At 36.4% G+C, this 25,316-nt stretch overlaps 1 protein-coding gene across 7 annotated transcripts in view; it reads right to left on the reverse strand.

Moving 5' to 3' along the window:
- Window positions 1-25,316, reverse strand: part of DLG2 (discs large MAGUK scaffold protein 2) — a 2,171,029-nt gene that overhangs the window by 1,272,804 nt on the left and 872,909 nt on the right. The window contains exon 1 of one of the 7 annotated variants that reach the window (XM_025355448.1): window positions 21,091-21,697. The exons of the other annotated variants lie outside the window; for them this stretch is intronic. Coding sequence (XP_025211233.1) covers window positions 21,091-21,192 — 102 coding nt within the window. The 5' untranslated portion in view covers window positions 21,193-21,697. Of the gene's footprint in view, window positions 1-21,090; window positions 21,698-25,316 lie in introns of those variants that run through there. 7 annotated transcript variants of the gene reach the window in all.

Consider the following 25,316-nt stretch of genomic DNA (forward strand, 5'->3'; position numbering starts at 1 on the left):
AGTGCAAATGGATAGAATTTGTAGTCAGGCAGCTTTGTATAAGGAAGAGTCAAAGAGACCTGGATTTGATTCTTACTAACTGTAAGCATTTGGGTATGCCCCTGATTTTCTCCAAATGTTTGTGGTGTAGAAATTTACTTAACTTGAAGAGCTAGGGTAAAGATTAGAAATAATGTCATTAAAGTGTCTGATGCCCAGACAAAATATAATAACTGTTGGCTTTAATTTAACTATTATTAATAAAATAAGGCCCTTCTAAATAAGCCCTCAGACTTGTCCAACAACAGGATGAGCTGTATGGTAAGGGGAAGAGTATTCTGTCACCAAAAAGCGCTGAAGAGTGACTAATCTTAGACTAATTCAAGCAAAGTAAGAAATGACTGTTGGAGTTCTTATGCCAATATTCTAAAAGAATTCTCACCTGAAATGGCCCTAAACTAAAGCTCTGATGTCTTGCTTAGAATCTGGTATAGGGAAAGTACTCAAAAAACTTGCTTTCTAACTCTTCCATTCTGACTATTTTCGTCACCCTCCTTTTCCTAATGGGCTGGGGGCTGACTCTGCTTTCTTTCTTGTTTGGTAGATGCAACTCTAAAGGACTCTTTTCTGCCTCTTTTTGTTTTGAGATAATTGGAAAAAGAGCTTCATATGGGATAGCTTCCAGAATTCAAGAAGGCAAATCTCATGCACTCATGAAAGCAGTAAACAGGCTATGTTTGGGGAAGTGCATGACCTTGAGTCTCGACAACTTTGGGTCAAATGTGGGCTGTATCCATTCCTAGCAGTATGACATGAAGAAAATAAACTCATCTGAGACTATTTCTTCATCTGTGTAATGGGCTAATAACTACCTAATATGCCAATATGAGCATTAGATATATATGTTTTGTTAAAAACTTAGGTTAGCTCTTATATATAATAGGTAGATAATAAATGCTACTTTTCTTCCTTTCCTTTTTTTTTTTTTTTTTTTTTTTGAGACGGAGTCTCGCTCTGTCACCCACACTGGAGTGCAGTGGCGCGATCTCAGCTCGCTGCAAGCTCCCTCCCCCAGGTTCACGCCATTCTCCTGCCTCAGCCTCCCGTGTAGCTGGGACTCCAGGCACCCGCCACCACAACCGGGTTATTTTTTTATTTTATTTTATTTTTTTTTTATGTATTTTTAGTAGAGATGGGGTTTCACCGTGTTAGCCAGGATGGTCTGGATCTCCTGACCTCGTGATCCGACCTTCTCGGCCTCTCAAAGTGCTGGGATTACAGGCGTGAGCCACCGCGCCCGGCCTCCTTTACTTTCTTTGCTATTAATTCCTAACCCAGCAAGAAGAACTTGGTTGAAACCTTACAATGTTCATTAAAGACATTATTTGTACAGTATAAAACAATAATATTTATTTTATAAATTAAAACATCAAAAGAAAATAATTACTCAAAGTAATTTGGAGTACACTGAAATCAAATGGGAGTGTCCAGTGCAGCCAACCTCAGAATACATAAATGAACGCTAAGTGCAAAAACATAAATGAACAAAAATAGCAAGCAACAAAAGCAGTCTTCAGTTTCACGGACATGTAAAAATTAATGTGTATTGAGACATTTTTTTTTTTTTTTTTTTTTTTTTTTTTTTGAGACGGAGTCTCGCTCTGTCGCCCAGGCTGGAGTGCAGTGGCGCGATCTCGGCTCACTGCAAGCTCTGCCTCCCGGGTTCACGCCATTCTCCTGCCTCAGCGGAGCAGCCTTTTTATAAGATAAGATTTTGAAGTTGGAGAATAAAGTTATTCTGTGAGAAAATAACTGATCAAGTATAGCTAACCAAAATATCAAGGAAATAAAAACTTCTACAAAATCAGATCTTATTCAAACATAACATCAAGAATGGCATGGTTTGGTAACGTTATATTTAAAAAGCTACATTATTCCTTCATCTCAGATAATATTTGGAAGATTGGCCTAAATAGCCCTACATGCCAGAGGAGAAAACCAAGAGAGAGGTTTGACGGCTTGCTCAAAATCACTCAGTGAGTAGGAGTGTTGTCTGGATTTCAAGCTTGGTCTGTCTTATTTTAACATCCTCCTCCATTTGTTTGCACTTTTAATTATTATAGAAGACACACAACGTAACTTGAACAAGGAAAGGCAAAGACATCCTCACTATCAGTTGGTTTCTGGCTACCGTGACTTCTTGCCCAACTTTGAGCTTGCAGACAGCCAGAGGGACATCCTGCTATCATTCCCCAGTCTCCCACTTACACTTCCACCAAGACATATGTATCAGTCCTTGATCCTGGATTGTCTCCAGTCTCTGCTTTCCATTCTGGCTTTCAGGATGTAGAACAGAAAGCCATAGACAAGACCAGTCACAGGGCTGAGTGAACACTGTAGATTTAGGCATAGCCACATCAATGAGACCATCCTGTCTTCCTCTTGGATCCACTCCCAATCACAGTTAAACCTAGACTTTTTCTCCTGTTCACAGTCACCTGTTCTCAAGCCATTTCTCTTACTTCCAATACATTTTTTTTTTCCTGGTATCTTAAAGTTGCACAATTTCAGCAAGAGAGAAGACTATTTCTTCTCATTTTCATGTCTACCTGAATTTGAATCTCAGCTCTTCTATGCATTGGCTGGTGACTTTGGATACATCACTTAATCTCTATAATCTCAGGCTTTTATTCTTTAACATGAGAACTATGACATGATAGTGTACGTACCTCTGCCTTTCTTTGTTCAAGTTTTCCTTTACTTCTAGGAATTATTTTGAGGGAAAATGCATGTAGCATATCCCCTAGCTCAAAATAGATATTGAATGCATGATAGGTCCTGTACTCCCATTCTCACACTGGACGCTTTTTGTGGGACTTGTGACCTTAAGCCAATACCCTAGACTTTTAGACTTTCAGACTTTACAGAATGTTACAATTGAAAGGGAATTTGGAAGTGTTTGAGCTCCCCCAACCCAGGCACATTTTATTTTTCTTTTTACTGAAAAGTAAACTGACGCCCTGAAAATAGAAAAGATGTACTCATAGCAGAACTGATTCTGAAATCCAAGTTTTATAATTCCTAATATTTGGCAGCTTCTTTCATGACCAACTTGCAGTGTTCTCATTGTCTTCTTTCTGTGGCTCTACTTAAAGCCCCGAACAGTGCCTTCATTTGCCTTTACAGATCTATCCAGATCACACCTTATTTTTCTTCTTTATTTCTCTAAAGATTTTCTCAAGTCATATTCAGCTATGGTCTCTATGTTTCCTCCTTTTTGTCTCCCCTGAACCATCCACAATTTTGCTTTTATCCTATAAACTCTAATGGAATTACCAAATCCCATGTTTTTCTCAATAATTACCCTCCTCTACTGGGCCGTATATCTGCTTTGTTCATTTCCACAGGCCTAGCACAAAATTGTGCTAGTGTTGAATACATATATTTGCTAAATGAACAAATAAATAAATCATCAATAACATTAGCTCCCCGATTCTTGGGATACTTGCCTTGCTTTATTCCTGTAGTACTAAACCTCTTGGTCTTCTTTGCTATACTCCTTTTACCCTGCACCTCTCAAAGTTGGGATTTTTGACCTTCTGGTTCTGGCTACATGTTCTGCATTCTGACAGCAGTGACAGTGGTTGACTCTCAAATCTGTAGCTACAGCTTCACTCTAATTTCCTTAGTGCTGTATTTCAGCTGGGCGGGTTCATCATCCATGTGAATGGTTCACTATCACCCCAAACTTACTGTGCAAATGGACATAAAATCAAATTCCTCACTTACTTCTAATTTCCCTAGTTCTGTTGACAGAACATAATTCTTTAATAACTCTGGGCTTAAAATGTAAAATGTCTTTTGATTCTTCTCTTGTTTTCACCTTCCTTACCCATTAATCAGTCACTAAACCTTGATTATCCTCTCAAATATTTCCTTTTGCTCTGTCTCAAAGCACTTCTCATCCTAACACCTTCAGACATTCTTTCTAATTCTAACTCATCCTTTCCAAGCATTACTTCTGCATTGAAACCTTTAATGACCTCACAGTTTAAATCAGGCCTTATATATACGATCTCCTATCATGTCTTTCCCTTCTTGTAGATGTTATTGTATACGTATTTAAGTCTTCCGTCTCTTCCACTATACTATAAACTCCATGAAGGAGGGACTACATCTATTGTCTTCATCATTGCCTTCTCAGAACCTCACACAGTGTCTGGCACATGAAAAGATCTATAAATACTTGTTAAAAAGCAAATGAATTAATAATTACTTATTGAGATGAAAAAAGTAAATGAATTAATAATTATGTATTGAGAGAATCAAATTTTTCCAATAGAGCTTTCTTGCCTGATGTCATTTGGTCCTTATAGTATTATTGAAACAGGGAGTTCACACTTCTAAAAAGTTTCACCAAAAATTTGTAAAAATAAAAAATGTTTTATACACTTAAAAGAGGTTTGCCTTATTAGAGAGAAAAATATGCTTAAGCAGAAGACACGCTCTCCTTATTATGCAAGATGAATGAAGTGTTCCTATGCTTAGATTAATTGAGTCATCCTTCTTTTAAAAAAATGAATGTGCTGTCTTTACAAGGAAGACTGTTAGGTGCTACCGTATACATGAATCATGGTTTCCATTGTGTCTACTGTAGTAGGGTTTACTAAATTTCTCTGAAGAAAACCCTGAGACCCTGACTTGCTCTAAATGATCAACTTTTCTTTCTTCAGATTAGATTTGAACAAAGCCATAGGATACCGAAGATGATGATTTCTACCAAGATAAGCAGCGGGTGCTGAAAAAAGTGATTCAACAAATGACGAAAACAAATATTTATCATTCATGTTTGCAAGGATCACACAGTTGCCCACTACAAATGCTCCCTCTATGAGGTAAACAAATAAAGCTCAATTCCACAAAATGCCCCACACTACACTATAGTTTTCTCAAAACATTAACGCATGATTAGTTACTTGGGTCTCAAGAGCTTGAGTTAAGAGAAAAAACAAATTTTGGTAGGTAAATTTGATAACAATTAACATAAGCCAATTAGCCAAATCTTCAATTTTGAAGATATTCTCAGTGAAAGTGTTAAATAAGAAGATTAAAAATATATTTTTTAGACTAGAAATGCCCATAAGAGCTCCTGGATAATATTTTTAGTGCCTTCTTAGCTTAGAAAATAATGCTAAAAGTATGTAGTGATGAGATGTATATATGCATGTACGTGTGTGTGTGTGTGTATGTGTGTGTATTTATATATGTATTTTAGGATAATACATTCCCCGGAATAGTACATTACTATATTGTTCTTTCCTCTGCTTTAAATCACAGTAATAATAGCAGTCAGTACTTCTTAGCATATATCATATTAACTGCCTGTATGTTTAATTTATAATCTCATTTAATTCTTACAATATGTGTTTGAACATGCCACTAGTGTTTTCATTTTGCACTTGAAGACAAGTCTTCAGGAAGTTTAAGTATCTTTCCCACATCTCTACTGCTAATAAATGGTAGGAGTTTTAAATCCAGTTATGTTGAATTTGCAAACTCACACCCCTACCTCTATGATACTCTATGTTCACAGATGCTGATTCTTAAATTATTAGGAGTCTAAATCTGAGTTCTGCAAAGTTTTGTTCTTCTGTAAAGTATTTAAAAGAAGAAACAACATTTCACTTCACAGTACAGTTTTCAGAGTTTGGCAGACTTGAGTTTGAAGAGCAGTTTAGCCCATTTAGCTCTATAAACCTATGGAACATTATTTATTACTCTAGGCCTCTAATTTCTCATTAGTAAAATGGGACTACTATCTAGACAGTCATTCCTTCATGTATACAACAAATATTAATAAGCACCTACTATGTGTGAGGTATCATACTGAAAATTAGAGGTAAAGTGATACATAAATAAGAGATAGCCCTGTCCCTCATGGAGTACACAACCTAGATTTTCTACCTGTAGCCTCAAATTCACACCAATATAATGGCTTAAAAATATGAAAATATGAATAATTTTGCTATTCAAATGGCTTAATCATTATTGACCAGAGTTTGTCCTAAGTAATTAATTCATTAATTGTGTTACTTTCACAAAGCACTGTCATTTCCCACTTCTTGATTTGTTCTTCTAGACAGGAACCCTGGTTTAAGTTGAATCTACAGGTAGTAAGTAGTTAATTCATATATATATATTATATATGTGTATATATATATTTTAAATTTAAGTAGGCACATGAGCCTGCACACATGTGCACACACTCATTTCTAGAAAAGGATTTGAGGTGGCTTGCTAGTTAATTTAAGAACAAACTTTTTAGCTGGTTGCTCTTAGCAACAGTCTTTAGCAGTTCTGCCTAGTTGGCCAGAATGATTTTTTAAAGGGAATAAATCATTCAAAGTAGTTTAACTAACAAATGGAAAATAAATGACTTACTTCAGAAAGGCTTACACAGGGACTGGGAATTCTAGTATAATTGGGATGGAGAAGACAATGGTGCTGAGAAGCCGCCTACACATAGGGGAATTTTCCAGAGTTCTCCTTTCCCTGGACTAGTTCATGCCTACATGTCTAACAAAGCCAGAAGACCAGAGCACTATGGCTGACAGGTTCCTGTGGCAGCACTGGAACCAGGCCTCATCCTACAAAATACAGGACTAACTCTTCTTACCAGTTCTATTGCAAATCATTCAATTCTATTGAAGACATTGGACCATACATGGATTCTAAGTCGGAGAGATAAAAGTTGCTTATTTTATAAGCAATAAAAGCAAAACAAATCTTTTCCAGCTGGTACAAAACTATCGATTGTTTTAAGATGGATTTAAATTAACTCAAAAAATAAAGGCTACTATGGGAATTATGTTTACAGACCTTCATGCATCCATTCATTCCTCACCAAGTACTTATCAACCAACTTCTAGGTCTCAGTCTTGGTGACCAAGGGATTCATTTATTTGTTCATTCAATATATATTTATCAAATACTTCATTTTCCCTCTGCTGTCATGGAGTTCAGTAGAAATTATATATAGATAAAAATATCCTAAGAATGAAGTATGATGGGTGTCATTATTCAACAGGTCCTTCTTTGAAATTAACACTAGGTCTCAATTGCCTAAATAATTAAACAATAGATCATATAAAGCATTCATTCAACAAACATAAGAAATTGAGCTTATATTGTAAGCACTATAGCAGTAGCTAGGTGTTCTGAATGTTACGCCCCGGACTCTGACACCTCATGCTATTTACAGCCCTGTGACAATTGAGTTCAATGTGAAGGAAAGAAGTCCGTGACACCACGTGAGCAGAGATGATATAAAGTCCAGGGAGATCTTCCATGAGTACATGCTACAAATTTAGTCCTGAAGGAATACTATTAATATTTCCTTGATGACCTCCCTCCTTGGATAAAGTCCATACCATTGTAAGGCAGTAGGCAAGTGTAGAAAAGGATCAATACTGTATTTGCTAAACACATGAATGTTCTTGTTGGCAATAAGTAGAATATTTATATGCAATGATTAAATAATAGCACAAGGTGCCAACACAATTCAGAGCCAAAAGCAACTATACAGAGAGTGCCCTGGGGGCTCTGAGCAGCCAGATTATATGCAAGGAAAGATTTCAAACTGTTCAATAAGTCAGGATTACTCATTTGAAACTAAGCAACTTTAGACATACTGTATAAATGATCTCATTAATATTTTCTGAGTGATACATTGAAACGTCTTGATTCAACACAATTCAACATAGAATTAGATGATAGAATTAGAATTAGAATTAGATTAGAGTCTGTGATAGGTAATAAGGATCTTCAAACCCATCATCTGTGAAATACAACATCAGGTCCTGAACATTAATACCCTGGTACTGATGAAACTTACTTTGGACAATCTGCTTCTCCAGACAGAAAGCAAGAAAGTAATCTTGACTTGTAACTAATAAAATGAGCAAGTAAACAAGAAAACAGAGACAGGAGGAAAGAAAGAGAAAGGAAGGGAGGAAGGAAAGAAGAAAGGAAGGAAAGGAGGGAGGGAGGGAGGAAGGGAGGGACTTCTATAAATCTATTTAAGTCTATTCATTATCTCTTACTTTGCTACAAATTTCATTACACTGGCATTGAAGTTGCTATACAGTTTTCCAAAACTGATTCAGAGAGAAACTAAGTAAAGTAAAACACGGTCAATTAAATGTGAAGACAAAAAGTTAATCTAACAACTGTAAAGGAAGTCTAGAATTTTCCAGATAGACTTCTTCTCTAAAGTTATATTTAAGGGAGACTTGTACACCAATGCCAAATGCTTATTCAAAATTGCAGAACACCTAGCTGTGATAGTAAAAATAATACATTTCAGACTATCCTTTCTGGTCAGAAAAATTTAAAAGTTATCTTCCTGAGTCCAAAGAATGGAACAAAAAACATGAATAAGGGTCTGGCAACATCCAAAAATTGTCCAGGCCTAGCAAATACAGCTCCACAAGCAAACACCTAGAGTTTGAATATTAGTAGAATTCTGTTTAATCTGAGATCAAATCTATAAGTGATTTTTATATGCCTCCCCAGAACCCAGAACATTTACCACCTAAGCTATCTTTTTCATTCAGATATATTTTTTTCATTCAGATATATTTGACTCCACAGATCTCCTCTGTAGAAGTAGCAGGGTTTTGGGCACATGCACATTCTTGCTGAGTTTCCTGGCTTGACACTAAAAGTGTAAATAACTGATAATGGAGGTGTACATGAAACTGATTTAACTGGAAGTATCAAGGTAATATCCAGGTCCTGGACTTCTGAAGTAGAATGTAAAAGAATAAAAGAGAAAGCCAGAAGTGACTTCAACTGGCCTAATTACATACTCTTATCCATTATAAGAGTGCAACAGGCTGTATTCCCAAGCTAGGAGCTGGATGAAAGAGGTTAGAAGCCAGAGGAAAGAAGAGACCAATATCCTGAAGTCATTCAGCTCTACTTCTGCCCTTATTATCTGAAATATTTGTCAGTCTTCGTTGCACAGATAGAATTTTACCTGAGAGTATGCATTAGCTGAGCCCTCTGTACTATGTATACTCTGGCTTTCAAGATTCGACTAGGTAACATGGACTCAATTTGATCATACAAATATATAAATGAAAATTGTGGGGCAAGCACCAGCTTCTCCCTTTGCTCTTGGTAGCATCCCAGAAATACATTGGTTTAATGCTTTGGAAGCATGGTCAGTCCCTAGAAAATGCTCAAAGAGTGACAAATAAAAAAAATAGAGACTTCCCCTGGACTCAGAGTCAGAAACCTGGGCTTAAACCCAAGTGCCATGACTTTAGGCTTGGTCACTTTGGGCAAGGTATTGCCAAATTTAAGTATTAACATGAAAGGAACTTTAATTTAGGGCCATCGAGTCTAGCCCCCAAATAGTTCTTTGATCATCTGAACAATATTATGGAGAAATGGTCTTCGGCCTGATGCTTGAACCTTCCTAGTAAAGAGAATTTTCACCTTAAGGTGACTTAGTGTTCTTGTCTATAAAAATATCTACCTCACAGAGATGTTGTATTGGGGGATAAAAGATAACTAGTTTACAAAGGCTTTCTATATAATAACAATAAACATTATTTTAAAATATGAGTAAGATCAAGACTGAGACTACTTTCTAAATTGCCAGATAAAATCATTACAAAGAGATAAGTTCTGTACACAGCAAGCAAATACACAATCCCCATTTTTAGTCTCTTAAACCTTATGACCACTTTCATCTAAGAACTTTTTTGAAATTCAATTTAGTACTTCTATTAGAAGAACAAAAGTGCAGTTTGCATACTCTGGGTTTCCTATTTATCTACAGCTACACTGTTTTTTCTTTGCAAACTTTTCAAGATAAAAATTGAAAACCCCAGAGCTCTAGAAGATGCTTGTTCTCCCTTTAGCCAAAACAGGCATCCGGTTTCTACAATAAATGAGATCATAGCATCCCCACTCATACTGCTGTAGCTAAGAACCTGTCAGCATTTTTATTATAAAACCCTTTTCTTTCCTCTGGCTTGAGAGACAAACCATAGCAATTGTTGGGGAAATAGTTCCAGAAAAGAGCAATGCACAAGTACAGAAAGAAAATGTCTCATTTTACAAAACTCATAAAGGGTGTATTTAGGAATTAGGCAGGCCTGCAGAATACCAAGGAACATTTCTTTTGGATGGTCATCTGGCCTTTTAAATAAAGAAAATAAAGTTTACTAACATTTAAAACAAAATTTTCTCAGGCAGCAGATGTTAGGAAAAAAATTATCTAGTTGAATATCGTCAGGCACCAATACGTCTGGTAACGAAAGCTATAATAACACACACATTACTGAATCTGTGCTCACATGGAAGCTGCTTTGAGGGTAGGGAGCATTCTCTAGCAGACTCTGAAGTAAGATAGTGGGGATGGGAAAGGTTATGCCAACTACTTCAAATAGGAGAAAATAGGATATATTAATAATATGCTAGAGATGATAAATGAAACCTTATCTAGCAAAGTGGTGGTACTTCGTGAATACTCAGCGAAGGAAGATTGAATATAATTAATATATGATCTGGTTTACACAGTTAACTCTTTTCTTTCTCACTTGTGAGTCTTGGGTATGAACATGAAAAAGCTTCTCTCTAGGTTATTTCATACTATGTTATTGCAAATAAAAGTGAAAAGAGAAAGGACTACATCTGAGAGAGTAAGAGAAAGAAAACTAATAGGTATTTAATGACTACTACATGTGAGACATTGTATTAGTTACTTTCTTGTTTTGTTGGTATAACAAACACATTAAATATATCTTATCTCTGTCATATAGATGAAGAAACTAGAACTCAGAGAAGTGAAAGGGCTTTCCCAAAGTCACATGGCTAATGGTTCAGTCACAATACTTTGTAATGCCAAACTCTGCCCTCAGGACTTGCTTCTTGTATCTATGTTTGCCTGCCCAAGAGCACACTCAGAGTATCTCTGCTTGGTACAGAGGGTAGAATAGGATATATAATATAACATTCTCTCCCCCTCTTCCTCCCTCCGTTCTCCCTTCTCCCTTCTATCCAAGGGGAAGGCGTACCTTCAATGCCATATTACTACTTTCAACACTTCTCAAGAAGTGTTAGACCATAGAGATCAATTGTAGATTTGAATAGAAAACCAAATTATTTTTCCTTTCTGACATAGTACAAGGCTTTAAAAAACCCAGATTTAGTTTGGCTAACTTCAAAAATCCTTCTTTATACCTAAAGACGTCGTTGGTTCTTTTGTCCTCTCATTAAATTCTGGAGCAGGGCCTTCCAACCTACTGAAGTATGAGACTACCTTTAAACTACTGTATAGGCCCTCATATGATATTAGTTGTACTGATGAAGAGATAGTATCACATAGCAATTAATGACTTCCTAAATGGAAGTTTAGGATCCTAAATGGATCTATTTTGAATAGTATATAGAGTAATTCATGTAAAGTCCTTAGAATAAAACACTGCAAGTGGTGATCACCCAAAAAGGGTTAGTCCAATCTGTTCTGTGAGGTGTTTTTCCATGTGCATTCCTTAGCAGTAGCTCACCAGCGAAACTGAAAGGTCCCTGAGGCAGAAACTATTTTACCATGTTTGAGTACTAACCTAAGGTGCCCACTATAATGTTAAGCACAATATATATGCTCAAGAGAGAACTAGAAATTGATTAATGGACAAGTGTACCTACATTTCTCCACGTGGAGATTTTCACCAAACCATAATGAGGATACTTGAGACATGGCTCCAAGAGAAAAATCGAAGTCTCCTACCCTTAGATAATAAGTCAACTGACATAAACCTGCCATCTTATTGGAGAAATTATAAATGTAATATCATTAATTATTATTTGATAATATGATAGTATCATTATTTGCCATATGATGCAGTGATATCATTAATCCCTGCCTGGTTTAATCCATAATGTGGATATTAAGGCAGTTACAGTGCACTGGATCAGCATTTTAGAGATAATGACTGTTTTTAGTGTGCTCATTCATCAAATTAAATAATTTAAACTACTTTAGGAATTTGGAAAAAACTTCAATAAAGATAATGCAATGAAACCCCATCAAAATTATGTATTTTATGTTAGGAATTATGCACACACACATACACACACAAAAATGGAAGTTTCAAAAATATTACTTTATTTATAAGATTTCCAGAAGCCATCATTTAGGACACTATTCTTATTCTATCTGACATTATCATTTAAATTTATATAGAAAAAAATATTATTGTGTTCTTTATAATCACTGAAATATATAATGTGTTCATATATCTGACAAGTACATTTGTGTGTGTGTGTGTGTATATATATATATAGCTGAAAAAATCGTTAGTTTTAAATGTTTTCTACTATGGTATCTCTGGAAGTATAATCTGTGACTTATAGTAAAATATATCTATAATCTTATGAGGAAACAATTTTAATATCAATAAGATCACCACGGCATGGAGATCTGATTGCTTTTATGATTTATTAGCTTCTCTGTACTTTACTAGACAAGAATGGCTTATTAGTGATGACACAGCCAGGCATCTCACCCCAGATACTAGCCGTATTAGTCAGGGTTCTCCAGAGAAACAGAACCAGGAGAAGATAGATAGATAGATAGATAGATAGATAGATAGATAGATAGATAGATAGATAATCAGTCTATNATAGATAGATAGATAGATAGATAGATAGATAGATAGATAGATAGATAATCAGTCTATCTGTCCTCCCCCGCCCCCTCCCCCTCCACACACATATGAATTGGTTCCCATTATTATGGAGGTTATGTCCCAAGGTCAGCAGTCAGCAAGCTGGAGACCCCAGAGAGCCAACATGCAGTTCCAATTCTAGTCTAAAGGCCTGAGAACTGGGAAAGCTGATGATATAAGTTCCAGCACGAAAGCCAGCAGGCTCAAAACCCAAAAAGAGCCAATGTTTCACTTCAAATCCAAAGGCCAGTAAAGGTCAATGCATCAACTCAAAGCAGGCAGGCAGGAGAAGTTCCCTCTTACTCAGGCTTTTTGTTCTATTCAGGTCTTCTGTTGGTTGGATGAGGCTCACCCATATCATTAGGGAGGACAATCTGCTTTATTCAGCCTACCAATTTAAACTCATCTAGAAATAATCTTTCAGATATACCCAGAATAATATTTGACCAAATGTCTGGCCCAGTGAAGGTGACACATAAAGTTAACCACCACATCAAGGTAGCACATTAAGTAATGCCTACTCTTTATTTCAGGGAACATAATCTCTGGGAAGTTTGATAACACAAGAGGTTAAGTTATCAAAGACAAATTTTAAAGAAAAGTGACAAATAAATAACAAAATAGGCACCATTTATTTTTTCACTTCTACACTCAGTAAACATTTATGAGCACCTGTATCACTCACTCATTCAATCAACAAATATTTATTAACTGTCTTCTGTGCAATAGGCATAATTATATTTACTGGATCTTCTAGGCATTATACTAAATTAATATACTATGGCCCTTGCCCCTAAAATCCCTACAGTTTAGATGAGCAAATGGATAAGCAAACAGAATTTACAACTGAATATTACAATTAGGATACAATTATTAAGTATTACATGCCATAAGAGTCCAGGGGTAATTTAATTTAAAAGATCCTGGGAATTATTTCACCATATGTACTTTATTTAAAACTTTACCTAGACACCCATAAATGCATACAAGGCAAAAGACTTCTTAAAATCTGAGCTCTTTCAGGATCCTGAATTCTGCAAATCAGCATTCCCTTTCTGTGAACATACTTTATTGGTGTCATAAAAGTTAACCCTCATTTTTTATATTCAGGGTTTTTCTCTCAAATTTTCTACGATTAAAAATAAAAACTCTAAAAGACCTAGAAGTGGCAAGTATATATTGTTGAAGAGGACAAAAGGTCCATGCAGCCTGCTTGTTTGGGACATCAGCACCTGTTTAACTCCTTAGCTCATTTTTCATTTTCTCTTTCTGGGTCAGATATAATCTAGTATTTTTGTTTTTGGTGTGAATTATATAAACTTCCAGATTATGCCTTTTGTAGCATTAGAAGACTTCAACAATGCATTGGTAGGTTAAAATACATCCAATTTACTGATAGGTGAATTTCGAAGTGTTTAACACTATTCAGTTGACTCTATCAGCAATCTCCATCTTCTCAGCAATATGTAAAGTGGTTTAATAACATAGAAAGAAATCCACGTATTTTATAGTTACCACATACCAGGCATTGTGCTAAATGTTTTGATATGTGATATATCACTTAATTTTTACAACAGTGCTGAAAGGAGGGTGTTATTTTTCCAGCTTCTTGCAGATAAAACTTGTCAGTTTCTCTTTTCTCACCTTGATTTCTAAAACTTCTAGTTCAGAGTTAGAGGTCATGACGTGGAAAGAATAACATTGAGTTAGAAACTAGGAGACCTAGTTGTAGCCATGGCTGTGTAACTTGCTGTGTGACCTTGAGTAAGTCACCTCCTGTCCACATGATTTAATAACCTCCTGTGGAAAATGATAGTGTGAATACTATGAAAAATGATGTTTGGATCAAACTCCTCTCAAAAGAAATTCTTGTACAATAAAACTGACTCCTCTGATCAGTGTGCCTTACATTCAAATTCAGGTGTGTGTAAATGACATTTTTGCAAATTGACTCATAGCTTAAAGACACTTAAGCATAGAATCATGCTATTTGAAAGAGTACCAAAATTATATTGGAAATGAGTGTAGACTCCAAATCTAACCTGCTTAGGTTCAAATTTTTGAACCTAATAAATAATAATAATAAATAGCTCTGCTATTTAAGAGCTATATGTCTTCAGGCAAATTACTTAAACCACCTGTGCCCCAATTTCCCTATCTGTAACATTGGAATAACTACTATACTCATCTCAAAGGGGCACTGTAAAGATTAAGAGAGTTGACATTTCTGAAAACAGTATCTGACAACTGGTAGCAGGTCAGTGTGGGTATGTGTTGAGAGAGAAACTGAAGTCTTGGCAATGTAAATAGCTGTCTCCTTAATGTACCAATTTTAAACATTTGGATTTTTTGCATATTAAGTAATTTAAAGATGATACAAAGCAATATAGTCATGAGACTCCTATTAAAGTCTAACAGAGTTTTAACCCTATCCACAGGAGAAAAACTAGACTACCTCTTATTTACAAATCCATAAAGATGAAGAATGTGATGACATACAAAGTAGCCTGTGGTAGTACAAATTTATATAACTATGATTAAAATAAACTTAGAAATACCCATCATCAAGCATCTTAAATTATTTTTAAAAATCTGACTTAGTAATTTTACTTATTCTATCCTATCCAAAGGAAATAATTTTAAATCTAAAAAAGACTTATTCCCCAAGATGTTTATTTTATTTTTAATAGTAGAAAATTTAAGGGGAAAAAAGCCAAAATATCAAAAGAATGGTTAACTGTTATTCAGCAATTAAAATACATTCACAAAGCCTAATATAAATTTAAATTATTTAAATGCAAACTCAACATGATTACAACTACATTTTTAAAATAAGTCACGTATAAACCAAGGAAACCAAAACAGTACTGGGAAACTAGGAAAACAGACACTAGAATATTAAGTTTTTACATCTAGTCCTCTGAAACAAAAAGTATTTTCTAAAGTTTATGTTCTGAATTTCTGGTTTTTTTCCTAATGTATTTCAATGAACATATATTACTATAAAATAAAAAAAAATACATATACTAAAATTGTCAACCTTTGGAAATATTCAAAATATGTAAAGGGAAACCACCCTGCTAGTGACAAAAAAATGTACATAATTATATATAAATTGATGGCTCCTCTGCTACCACTAATGCTTTATAACAAAATTGGCCACATTTAAATAAACAAGTGGGCAAACAAAACTACTTCTCTGTCACAGAGACTGTCTAGGCCGGAAAAAGGGGTCTGGGAGAGGTGGAGAAAGCCAGAAGGTTCCAGGGAACTGTCCACCAAGGAGGTTCTGACAGGCCCTCTGATCTTGGGGGTGTGTTAGAGCACCCTCTGGAGGCGGGGAGCCCACAACCCATTTCCCCTTTCTCTCTCTCTCTCTCTCTCTTTTTCCCCCCATCTTTACCTTCCCATCATTCTGTTCTATTTTCCTTCCTTCCCTGCTCCTTTTTCTGTTTGCCTGGTAACTATGGAGATCAGAACAAATAACACTTGTAAAACATCTAAGATAATGTATATATGTTTAATAAAACCAAATTATTTTACCCTTTCCTTTTGCTTTTTTAGTCCTTGAACTCATCCCTTTCTTCTTTTGATTCTCTCCTTTTTTTGTTTTTCCATTTTATTCCATTTTAACCTTCCCCTTACTCTCCCTGTGCTCTCTTTTGTGAGAGTCACCCTGTAGAAGAATGGCAGGCTGCTTTCTGGAAGATGACTCCTTTCCTTTGAGGGTTAGGGAAGTTACAAAATGTCCAAATATTCACCAGAAAAAAAAAAATGTCAGGACTCTGTAACATTTTCAAAAACTTTCCCCATCTTAATATATAAAAACAATATTGAATATACCTGATGTGTCCTAGGGGCTTCACAGTGATTCAGTTGAGCTGTTATATTAACAAATGGCTATTATGAGAAAGAAAAGGGTGCTCAAGTTTTAGCCACATTTCTTTTAAAATTGTAAATATTTAAAATATACAACATAATGTTTTGATATAGTGAAATGTTTACTACAGTCAAACTAATTAACATACCCACTATCTCTGTTACATTCTCTATGTGTATATGTGTGTGTGTGTATGTAAGAGTACGTAAAATCTACTCTCTTAGCAAATTTCCAGCGTACAATCCAATATTAACTATAGTCCCAACATTGTACCTGAGACTTAATGATGTTGAGCACCTTTCCATGTACCCATTAGCCATTTTAATATCTCCTTTGAAGAAGTGTCTATCCAGGTCCCGTGCCTTTTTTTTTTAACATAAATCATATTTCAATTATACCTTCCTTTTAATTAAAATAGTAAAGCAAAGGAATAATTGTAGAGAATACTGTAGTTTATAAAGTAGTTTTAGAATATTAGGACAAATAACAAATATTCTTTTATGTTTGTATGTAGTTTTGTCTTAGAAATATTGGGGAATAAAAAAGGGGAATAAAAGAAGGGAGACACACACACGGACTGTGGACCTTTGCAATGCAGCTATAGACAAGAAACAGGAAAGAGAAATACTATTTAGGCTGGCCCTTGAAATTAAATTCAATACTTTGATCTTTGTGGATGGAGAAAACAGTTAAGTGAAGGTAAAGTTGATGCCTATTTTCTGATAATGACATAGAAACTACTATGACAAAAAAATAACATTTTAGAAGTCCTCCTTCCCCATGGCAAGTTCATTCCCATAAATTACCTTGTGAATGTGTTAATGGCACATGGACAGGGGCAAAAATAAATAAATAAATAAAATTAAAATAAATAAAAAAGTTGGGGGGAAACTGATATAATAGAAAATCTTTTTATGGAACAAGGTTATTTTGGTTTCTCTTATGAGAACTTAAGGTTAGGTGGGACAGTGGGTGATCTGTATTTTAATAAAGGAAGTGGAATTACTTCCTCAATTGGCTCAGAATTAATTTGTGGAAGAAATGGTGTTGGACTTACATTTGTATCTCTAATGCCCATCATAATGCCGAGCACAGAAAGACACTCCATGTTTACAGTCATAAGTCGTATAGTCAGTTAACTAAATTGAATAGCTGTCAGGATAAAACAAGAGGGATCCTGGAGATGGCTAAGTGACAAAAGAAGATAACTTTTGAGTGTCTAGCTTGAAAGCTCAAATTACTCAGCATCCTTCAAGCCATTCTGAGATAATTAGAGCAAACAGTTTTAGTGTTTTTGAAACTGACACTCTGGCCTACACATGAAAATGGTTTTAGACTTTGCCATATACATATCTTTCAGGAAAGGAAATAAATATCCATCCTAATAATCTTATTTTCACACTTATTAGGTAATCTTGAAATGACTGCAGGTTTTTGAAGTATCCTTACTGAAATCTGTGTCTCCATGATTTTTTCAAAAATTATTTAAATTACATTTTAATTACTAAAAGATTCAGTGAAAATCCTTTATAATTTTTTTTTCTTAATATTGTAAGAAATGTAATCATCTGCCATATCACTTAAATTTGAGACCAAAGGGAACAAGAGCAGTTTACTGCTGTGCCTCCAGTGTGTAGCATTTCTTGTGTGGTTAATAAATATTTACTGATCAAATGGAATAATAGTATAATTTGTTCATTAATTTTCATAAATGTACTTCATTTTCTGAATGTCATATCAATATATAAATTGTTCCTATATTTTACATAAACAGCATAGAGCAAAGAAAAATAACTTTGGGAAAAGTAATGATTGATTTCTTAATAAAGATGAAGAATTTATGAAGAGAACTATGTTAATAACAGTGGAAGCAGTTTCTCCTATAAGTAATAAGCCCACCTCAGTGGAGCTATGAAAATAATTAGGGCCATATAAAAGCAACAATCATTTGATGAATTTATACATAGTAAGTACTGCAGGCATCTCATTTAAATGTTATTTCTCACAATGACATAGTAATATATACTGCAGTAGTTATTACTATGGCCACTTTACATATGAAGAAACTTAGACTTACATAAATCATATCAATAGTAAGTACAAAATTTAGCTTTGAAGCTTAAGCCTGATGTGAGGTACATTTTCCATATTATATTCTGTTTTCATCTGTCAGATAATGTTGAAGAACTTCACTAGGAAGAAGGCTACAGTAGAAAGTCCTAATACTCTTTCCATATTTAAGATTATAAGGTGGAATCCTTATGTCAATTCATCTATAATTATCCTCCTGTAAAGTATGGTTATAATATAATAATTGATCCTGTTATAAAAGGATTTGAGAATTATCTTATTCAAATACTTTGCAAAATAAGATGGGTTAGAGTCTCTAAAAGTATTATTTTATTTTCACATAGCATTAATTTGTTTTTCAAAAAATAATGTCTGCCAACACACATGACATAGGTGTTTCACTCTATGGACATGAATCTCTCTCATAAAGTGAATTTGCTAAACCCAAATACCAAAAGGAAGAGAACGTAAAGAAAGTTAACTAATGTATTTCCTTAGCCTTAAAAAAAAAAAAAAAAAGTGTGTGCTTGTAATTATTTTAATTCCCTCCAACATGGTCTGAAAATCAGGGGAAAATATAACAGCATAAAAGAAACTTGTCTGTAAATGAACTTGAAGGGTTGAATGCATATTCAACAACATTCTCTATACCAATGGCTTATCTTATTTGATTATTAGCTTGTGTTTAATTTCCCTTGACAAATAATTCACCTTTGTTAATAATCATTTAGCACTGCAAAGTAATTCTTGTAAGTTCATGGGAATGGATTTTAAACAGTAACCATTGCAAAGATGCTACTGTAAATGCAATTAGGAGGGTGAATAAAAGCATGAGGTAGGGGTGGCAGGTTGTATGGGAGAGAACCTAACTCCTTAGTTGTTGGTGCTGTTCATTCACATACACTTTCCTGACAGTCATGAACACACAAACCTTCAACAATTCTAAGACCTCTTTGGGGTTTCAAAAGGAACAAACAGCTACTCTTTAGTACAGGCAATATGTTTTTTAACTAACCCTAAAGTGTAACCTATCATATTGAGTAGAAAAACATAAATCTCTGGCAATAGTATTATAATTCAATGACTTCATGAAAGACCTAATCAGAGATTGTTAGAGCTGGCGAGTGCCTCAGAGATAATCTCATCCACAGCCCTCATTTTACAGAAGAAGATCTGAGGCCCAGAGAAGAGAGATTCTCTAGGCATAGCCAATATAAGACTTAAAATCCTGACTCCCAATTTTTCCGTTAAGCTTACACCTCCTTATGAGCACTATCCATGAAGTTCAGTGTGTGTGTTTCATTGACTTTACTACCTAAGGTGCTTACCAACTGTCCAATCCAATCTCTGTTGTTATCTTTCAGAAAAATAGGTATAATGTGATATATATTCACTTAGAGAAGTCAAACTTTGTTTCAGATGAAGCAGGCTCTTTCTCTCTCTCTCTTGCTCTTTCTCTCTCTCTCTCCCCTTAGTCACCATAGTAGCCACATGAAGTGCTTTATATAAATAAGCTGGACGAATCCACAGGCTTTTCACAACAAAAAGAAATGAAGACTTGTATCTTATAGTAACAGGACATGCACTCAGACCATTAACCGGCTAAAACCGTTCAAACACCAAGTTCTACGCATCTTTTTCAGGGAGTGCATCATCAGGTCCAACAAGGAAGTCCCGTGAATATATTTCAGAAAAGGAGCAATGAATGATAACCTGTTTTAAAAACCTTCAAACCTCATTTCTTTGGGAACACCAATCACCTTTACAAAAATCTGGGGTGGGACAGTTATTCACTACAAACTTCACTGAGTAACTGCGCCACCTCTTGATAAAATTTGTTTGTTGATTTCAAGTGGATTGTATAAAAGGGAAAAGCACGCAACTGGGGGCAATCTGAGCCTAGCTCCAGATTTTCTGTCTAAAATAAAAAATAAGCTCTTTATCTTAAAATATGTCACATTGCAAATTGATGTGTTCAATTTCATCTGGAGTTCATCGACCACCCAACTTACTCCTGCTAGTTGGCCCAGTGGGTTGGGGCTCTAGGTGGTAGTAACCTGAGATGAGTTCAGAAGCTCCCAAATCAGCAGTCGGGAGCCCAGTCACTAGCTAAATGCACAAGGAGATCCCAAGCAGAAAGCCACCCAAGGTGCCCATTTCCGAGCCGCATCTGCTCTTACAGCCTCTGAATGTTAGAGACCAGGGTCCCATCACCATTGAGTTATCGGCCCAACATCGGATGCCAGAAAATCAGTGCGATCTGTTGGCCCCCAAACCCAGCTGGCTCCCAGAGAGAGCAGAGCAGTCGCAGCTTCTGTCACTCTCCCAACAGGCAGAGACATAAACAAGCAACAAAAGGAATTGTTCTCTCCCCCGAGGGAGGCGACATGCATTAAAAAGACATGAACCTCGTCCTACCTTGCATCCAAACATCAACGATAAAGTGTTGTTGGTGCAAGCAACTTTGCAGTGGCAAATCATTGGTGTAAAACAGTCAGGGTCCTTAACAACAGGGGACATTCCTTCCGGGCTGCGGCAGTGGCAGCTCGCTGGGGGACCTAAACGCTGTGCTCGCCTGGCACATGGAGCGACAGCCTAGACCGAGCTGCCGCTTCGATCACTGTCCCCTGCACCCGCCGTGGCCATCCCGGAGCCCCGGTGGAAGCAACGCCGCGGGCAAGTACCAAGCCTCTCGGGGTCTCCCTTCCCTGGGGAACGAGGCGTGTGGGGGGAGGGACAGAACCAAGAAAGAATTTTTCCCCCTACGGTGAATTTGGGGGAGGTAAAATAAAAATAAAATAAAATAAAAATAAACCATAAAAATAAAAGGAAGCGAGGCACTTAGAGGAGGGTTCAAAGGAGGTGGGGCAGTATTAGCATGTAAAAGGATGTGCCCGCCTACTCTCCCCAGTCACACAAGATTGTCATGCGAGCTGAAGGGGGCTGAAATTATTTCCTCTGAAGAAGAAGAAGAAGAAGAAACATACTGCAGCTCCCGATTTGGTAAAAAGCCAGTGGTTTGCTGCAATCCAGAGTCACTGTGGGGAGCGCCGGCCGGGCAAGTGGGGTGGGAGGGAGGGGCTGAGAAAGGGAGGAAGCGCGGTGCTTGCCAGCCTGGCCCTGCCTTTGGGTGCTCTTGGTGCCGCTGAGGAGTCCCCAGCGTGGGAGCGCGGGACCTCCCCGCGCTGACGTGACCCCGAGACTGCATTTGGCCCCCACCGCTACAGCCACCCGAGGGTAGAAGACCTCCGAGGCCGACTTCCCGGGAAGGGAAGGGGAGGCCCGCGCGGAGCCCTGCAGGGAGCATCCTCCTAGCCCTTTGACAACAGCGTGCCTTGCCGGGGGCGGTCGGAGGGCCAGCAAAGAAATTTAGGGTAGAAAACAGTCTCAAAATGATTTCGCTGGTGCCCTACGCCGTTGACTTCTGGGTCAGCGAGCCCACTCACTCCCTGGGTAGGGAAGCGGCCTCAGAACCCAGGCTTTATTTGACATAACATTTGTCAAACTCAAAAAAGAAGCGTCTGCCCCTTCCCCACCTTGATGTCTCTGAGGCTCCAGGAAACCCCAGAAGTAGTATTTATGTTGTTCCAGAAGTATGAATGACAAGACTGATGGATGCTTTATTGTTTGTTTGTTTTTTGGTTTTGTTTTTTGTTTTTAACTGAGGCTGTCAAAATTGCAAAAGACCAAAAAAAAAAAAAAAATCAGCATGTGGCTGGCTGGCACAGCTGCAAAATTGCTTATGGAAGACAAAAACAAATGTGATAAGAAGGGTGTGGGGGTAGGAAGTGGGTAAAACTAGCACTTTTTGGGTGCCACCTGGATGCCTGGCACTGTGCCTCACAGATGGTTGGTAGAAAGAGAGCAAAACATCAGAGTTTGGAATCAGATTCTGGCTCTGGTGCTAGATGTGGCTTTGTGTAAGTCACTTACATTATCCAAATCCCTGTTTGCTTACCTGTAACTAGAAGGTGTTAACCCCTAACCTAAAGGTTTGTCACGAAGATGAGACAGATATATTGACCAACATATTCCTGTGGTAAGCCCCAGTACATGGTAGCTGCCCTTAACTTACATAGCTTATTTCATTTCTTAGCTTGAGAGGTAGATATTATTCAACATATTTTTTCTAGGGGAAGAAACTGAGCCCCTTAGTGTTTTATCACTTGCTCAAGTCACATAATCAGTAAGTCTGAAGGTTAGGTTCAAAGAAAAGTAGAGGAGAGTTTAGAAAACAGCATCATGAGAGACATAACACACTTCTCCAGAAACATGTTCCAAAGTATTCAGATTTATTTGGGAAGGATCAGGACTGTCACATTTACATGAATATGGTAATTCCAAGACTCTTTCCAATTTGGCGTTAAATTCAGAAATCCCACCTGAAATACAGGAACAACATAGTCCAAAGTATCCACGGCAAACTGACCACATCCTCCTGATGCGGTTCCATCAGAATGCCAGACCACTTATATCGTAAACTAATAAAAGCCTCAATATCATGGTATGTTTCCTCCTTAGAAAGTTTAAATGTATTGGTTAGAACAAAAGAACATACCAACTTGCAAACCGTTAAGTCAAAGACAGTACCTTATAAAGTGCCTTTGCCCCACCCATATCCAAAATACTCTCCTCTTCTCTCCCAAGTTGATGGAAAATAAACCTGATTATGTCATAATTATCTATGATGCTTATTATAAATATGGATTATGAAGCCCAACCCTACATTTTCATCCTATAGGCCAGTAGAATGTCAATAAATCTACATTCTAATCAGCCCCCTTGTGAGAGGAATGCAATTCCTCCTTATGAAATAAGACTTATCTGAAGGAAATTCAATATGGAACAAAGTATGAACAAAATTCAACATGGAAAGACCCTCAGAGTTGAGTTATACCTGGTTCTAACTGTAGAGGGCAGCCATGCCTAAAGTTTTGGGATTCTTACACTAAGTGCAGAAGTCCTTGCCTAGTAGATATCTCCATTAGGAATCAGTACTGATGCAATCTAATGAATAGCTGGAGGCCACTGGGACTCAGGAGGTCTAATCTATAAGTTCTTAAACATACGAGGTCACATTTTAGGAGCAAAACTCTGGTCTGAGGCCTTCTGTGAAAATTTAAAGTCACATGTATAGATTAAGTATATCCCTTACCATTTTATTCCCTTATGTTAGCATAAAAAGTGTGATTGTGTGAGCAATTCCACCTACAGAGCATCTATAATTGTGGCTGGTTTTTCCAAGAGAATAGATTCTTAAAAAGCTGTACAATATTTCCCTTATTCATTAGCCTATAATTTGGATTTCAAACACCCCAAAAGTATTGTATGCTCTATATTGTGATGTTCCAATAATATCTAACAGTCTTTCCCTAATGAATTACCCAAGCTAAAGCTGACCTCCTATTCTAGGGCAGCATTAAGGCTGCTATGTGCAAGTTATTCCCCATTTTACAGTTTGTGCTAGTTTAAATTGATAAAGTGAAATGACAAAATATAAAACAAAATGTATAGTTCATTTCCTTGACTTTTTATGTTTAACTTTCATCAGTGAGAGTTCATTTCTCTGTATGTGCGTGTATATGTGTTTATCTGTTATCCATTTATATGTATTAGATAAAATGCTTTCCCTTAATTCTCCTCTTCAAATAACAACTCTGGGGAAAATTGAAGGGGAAGATGAGGGGAAAAGTGGTTTCCATGACAATGCATTCCATAGTTACAGCCAGTAACCACTGTTGTTAAAATAAATGAATCACTGTTACCTTAAGATATGAACACACTGCATTACTGGTTTGAAAAGTACTAATTTGAGAGTGTACTGCATGGGGGTGTACTGCAATATTTTTAGGAGATATTACTAGGAAATGCAAGGAGATGACGCATTCATTTTTATAGTCAAAATAAACTATTCTTAATTAGACATTTCAATGATTGATAAAATTTACAGTTCCTCCTAGTAATTATCACTTTTATAAAATGATGCCTCACAACAATACACTATTAAGCATTTCTCCTAATGACAACTTTCCTCAAAATGGACTCATAATTACAAAAAATAGGATTATCAATAAATGTAACCAGGGTTTAATTTTAATCTTTTATTTATTATTGTTATACTTAATCAGAAACTGGGACACAGTAAGAGGCATTAGCTAGTTATTCATCTTTTTTCTTTGCTGATTCTTTTCATAGCAATTTTTTAAAAAGAAGTTGTTCATGTTGTAAAGGAAAAGAATAGATTGGCTACTAGGAGCCATGGTGCTGTTTCCTACTCTCTGTGTGACTTTGAGCAAGCTACTCAGCCTCTCTAAGTTTCAATTCCCCTTTTTATTAAGATGAAATAGGTATATTAGATTATTTCTAAGTTTGCTTCCAATGTTGAAATTCTCTGAGTGATCTTCTAAATATGATTTTATGAATGTAAAGGAAATTTGAGAAACCATTTTGTTCAGTTACCTATCTTCAGAAATTTCACTCTTCCATAACATTTACTATTTGATAGGCACTAATATCATGCCTGCTATGTACACTGTTCTGAATTCCACAGAGTGCTAGAGCCAATCCTACTCATGACAGCTGGTTATGTGTAACTCTGTCTAATTTCACATTCAGTGACATCATGCTGGTAGCTTTGAATCAGT

This window comes from Theropithecus gelada, chromosome 14 (genome assembly GCF_003255815.1).
Source record: "Theropithecus gelada isolate Dixy chromosome 14, Tgel_1.0, whole genome shotgun sequence".
In the NCBI taxonomy this organism is placed as follows: domain Eukaryota; kingdom Metazoa; phylum Chordata; class Mammalia; order Primates; family Cercopithecidae; genus Theropithecus; species Theropithecus gelada.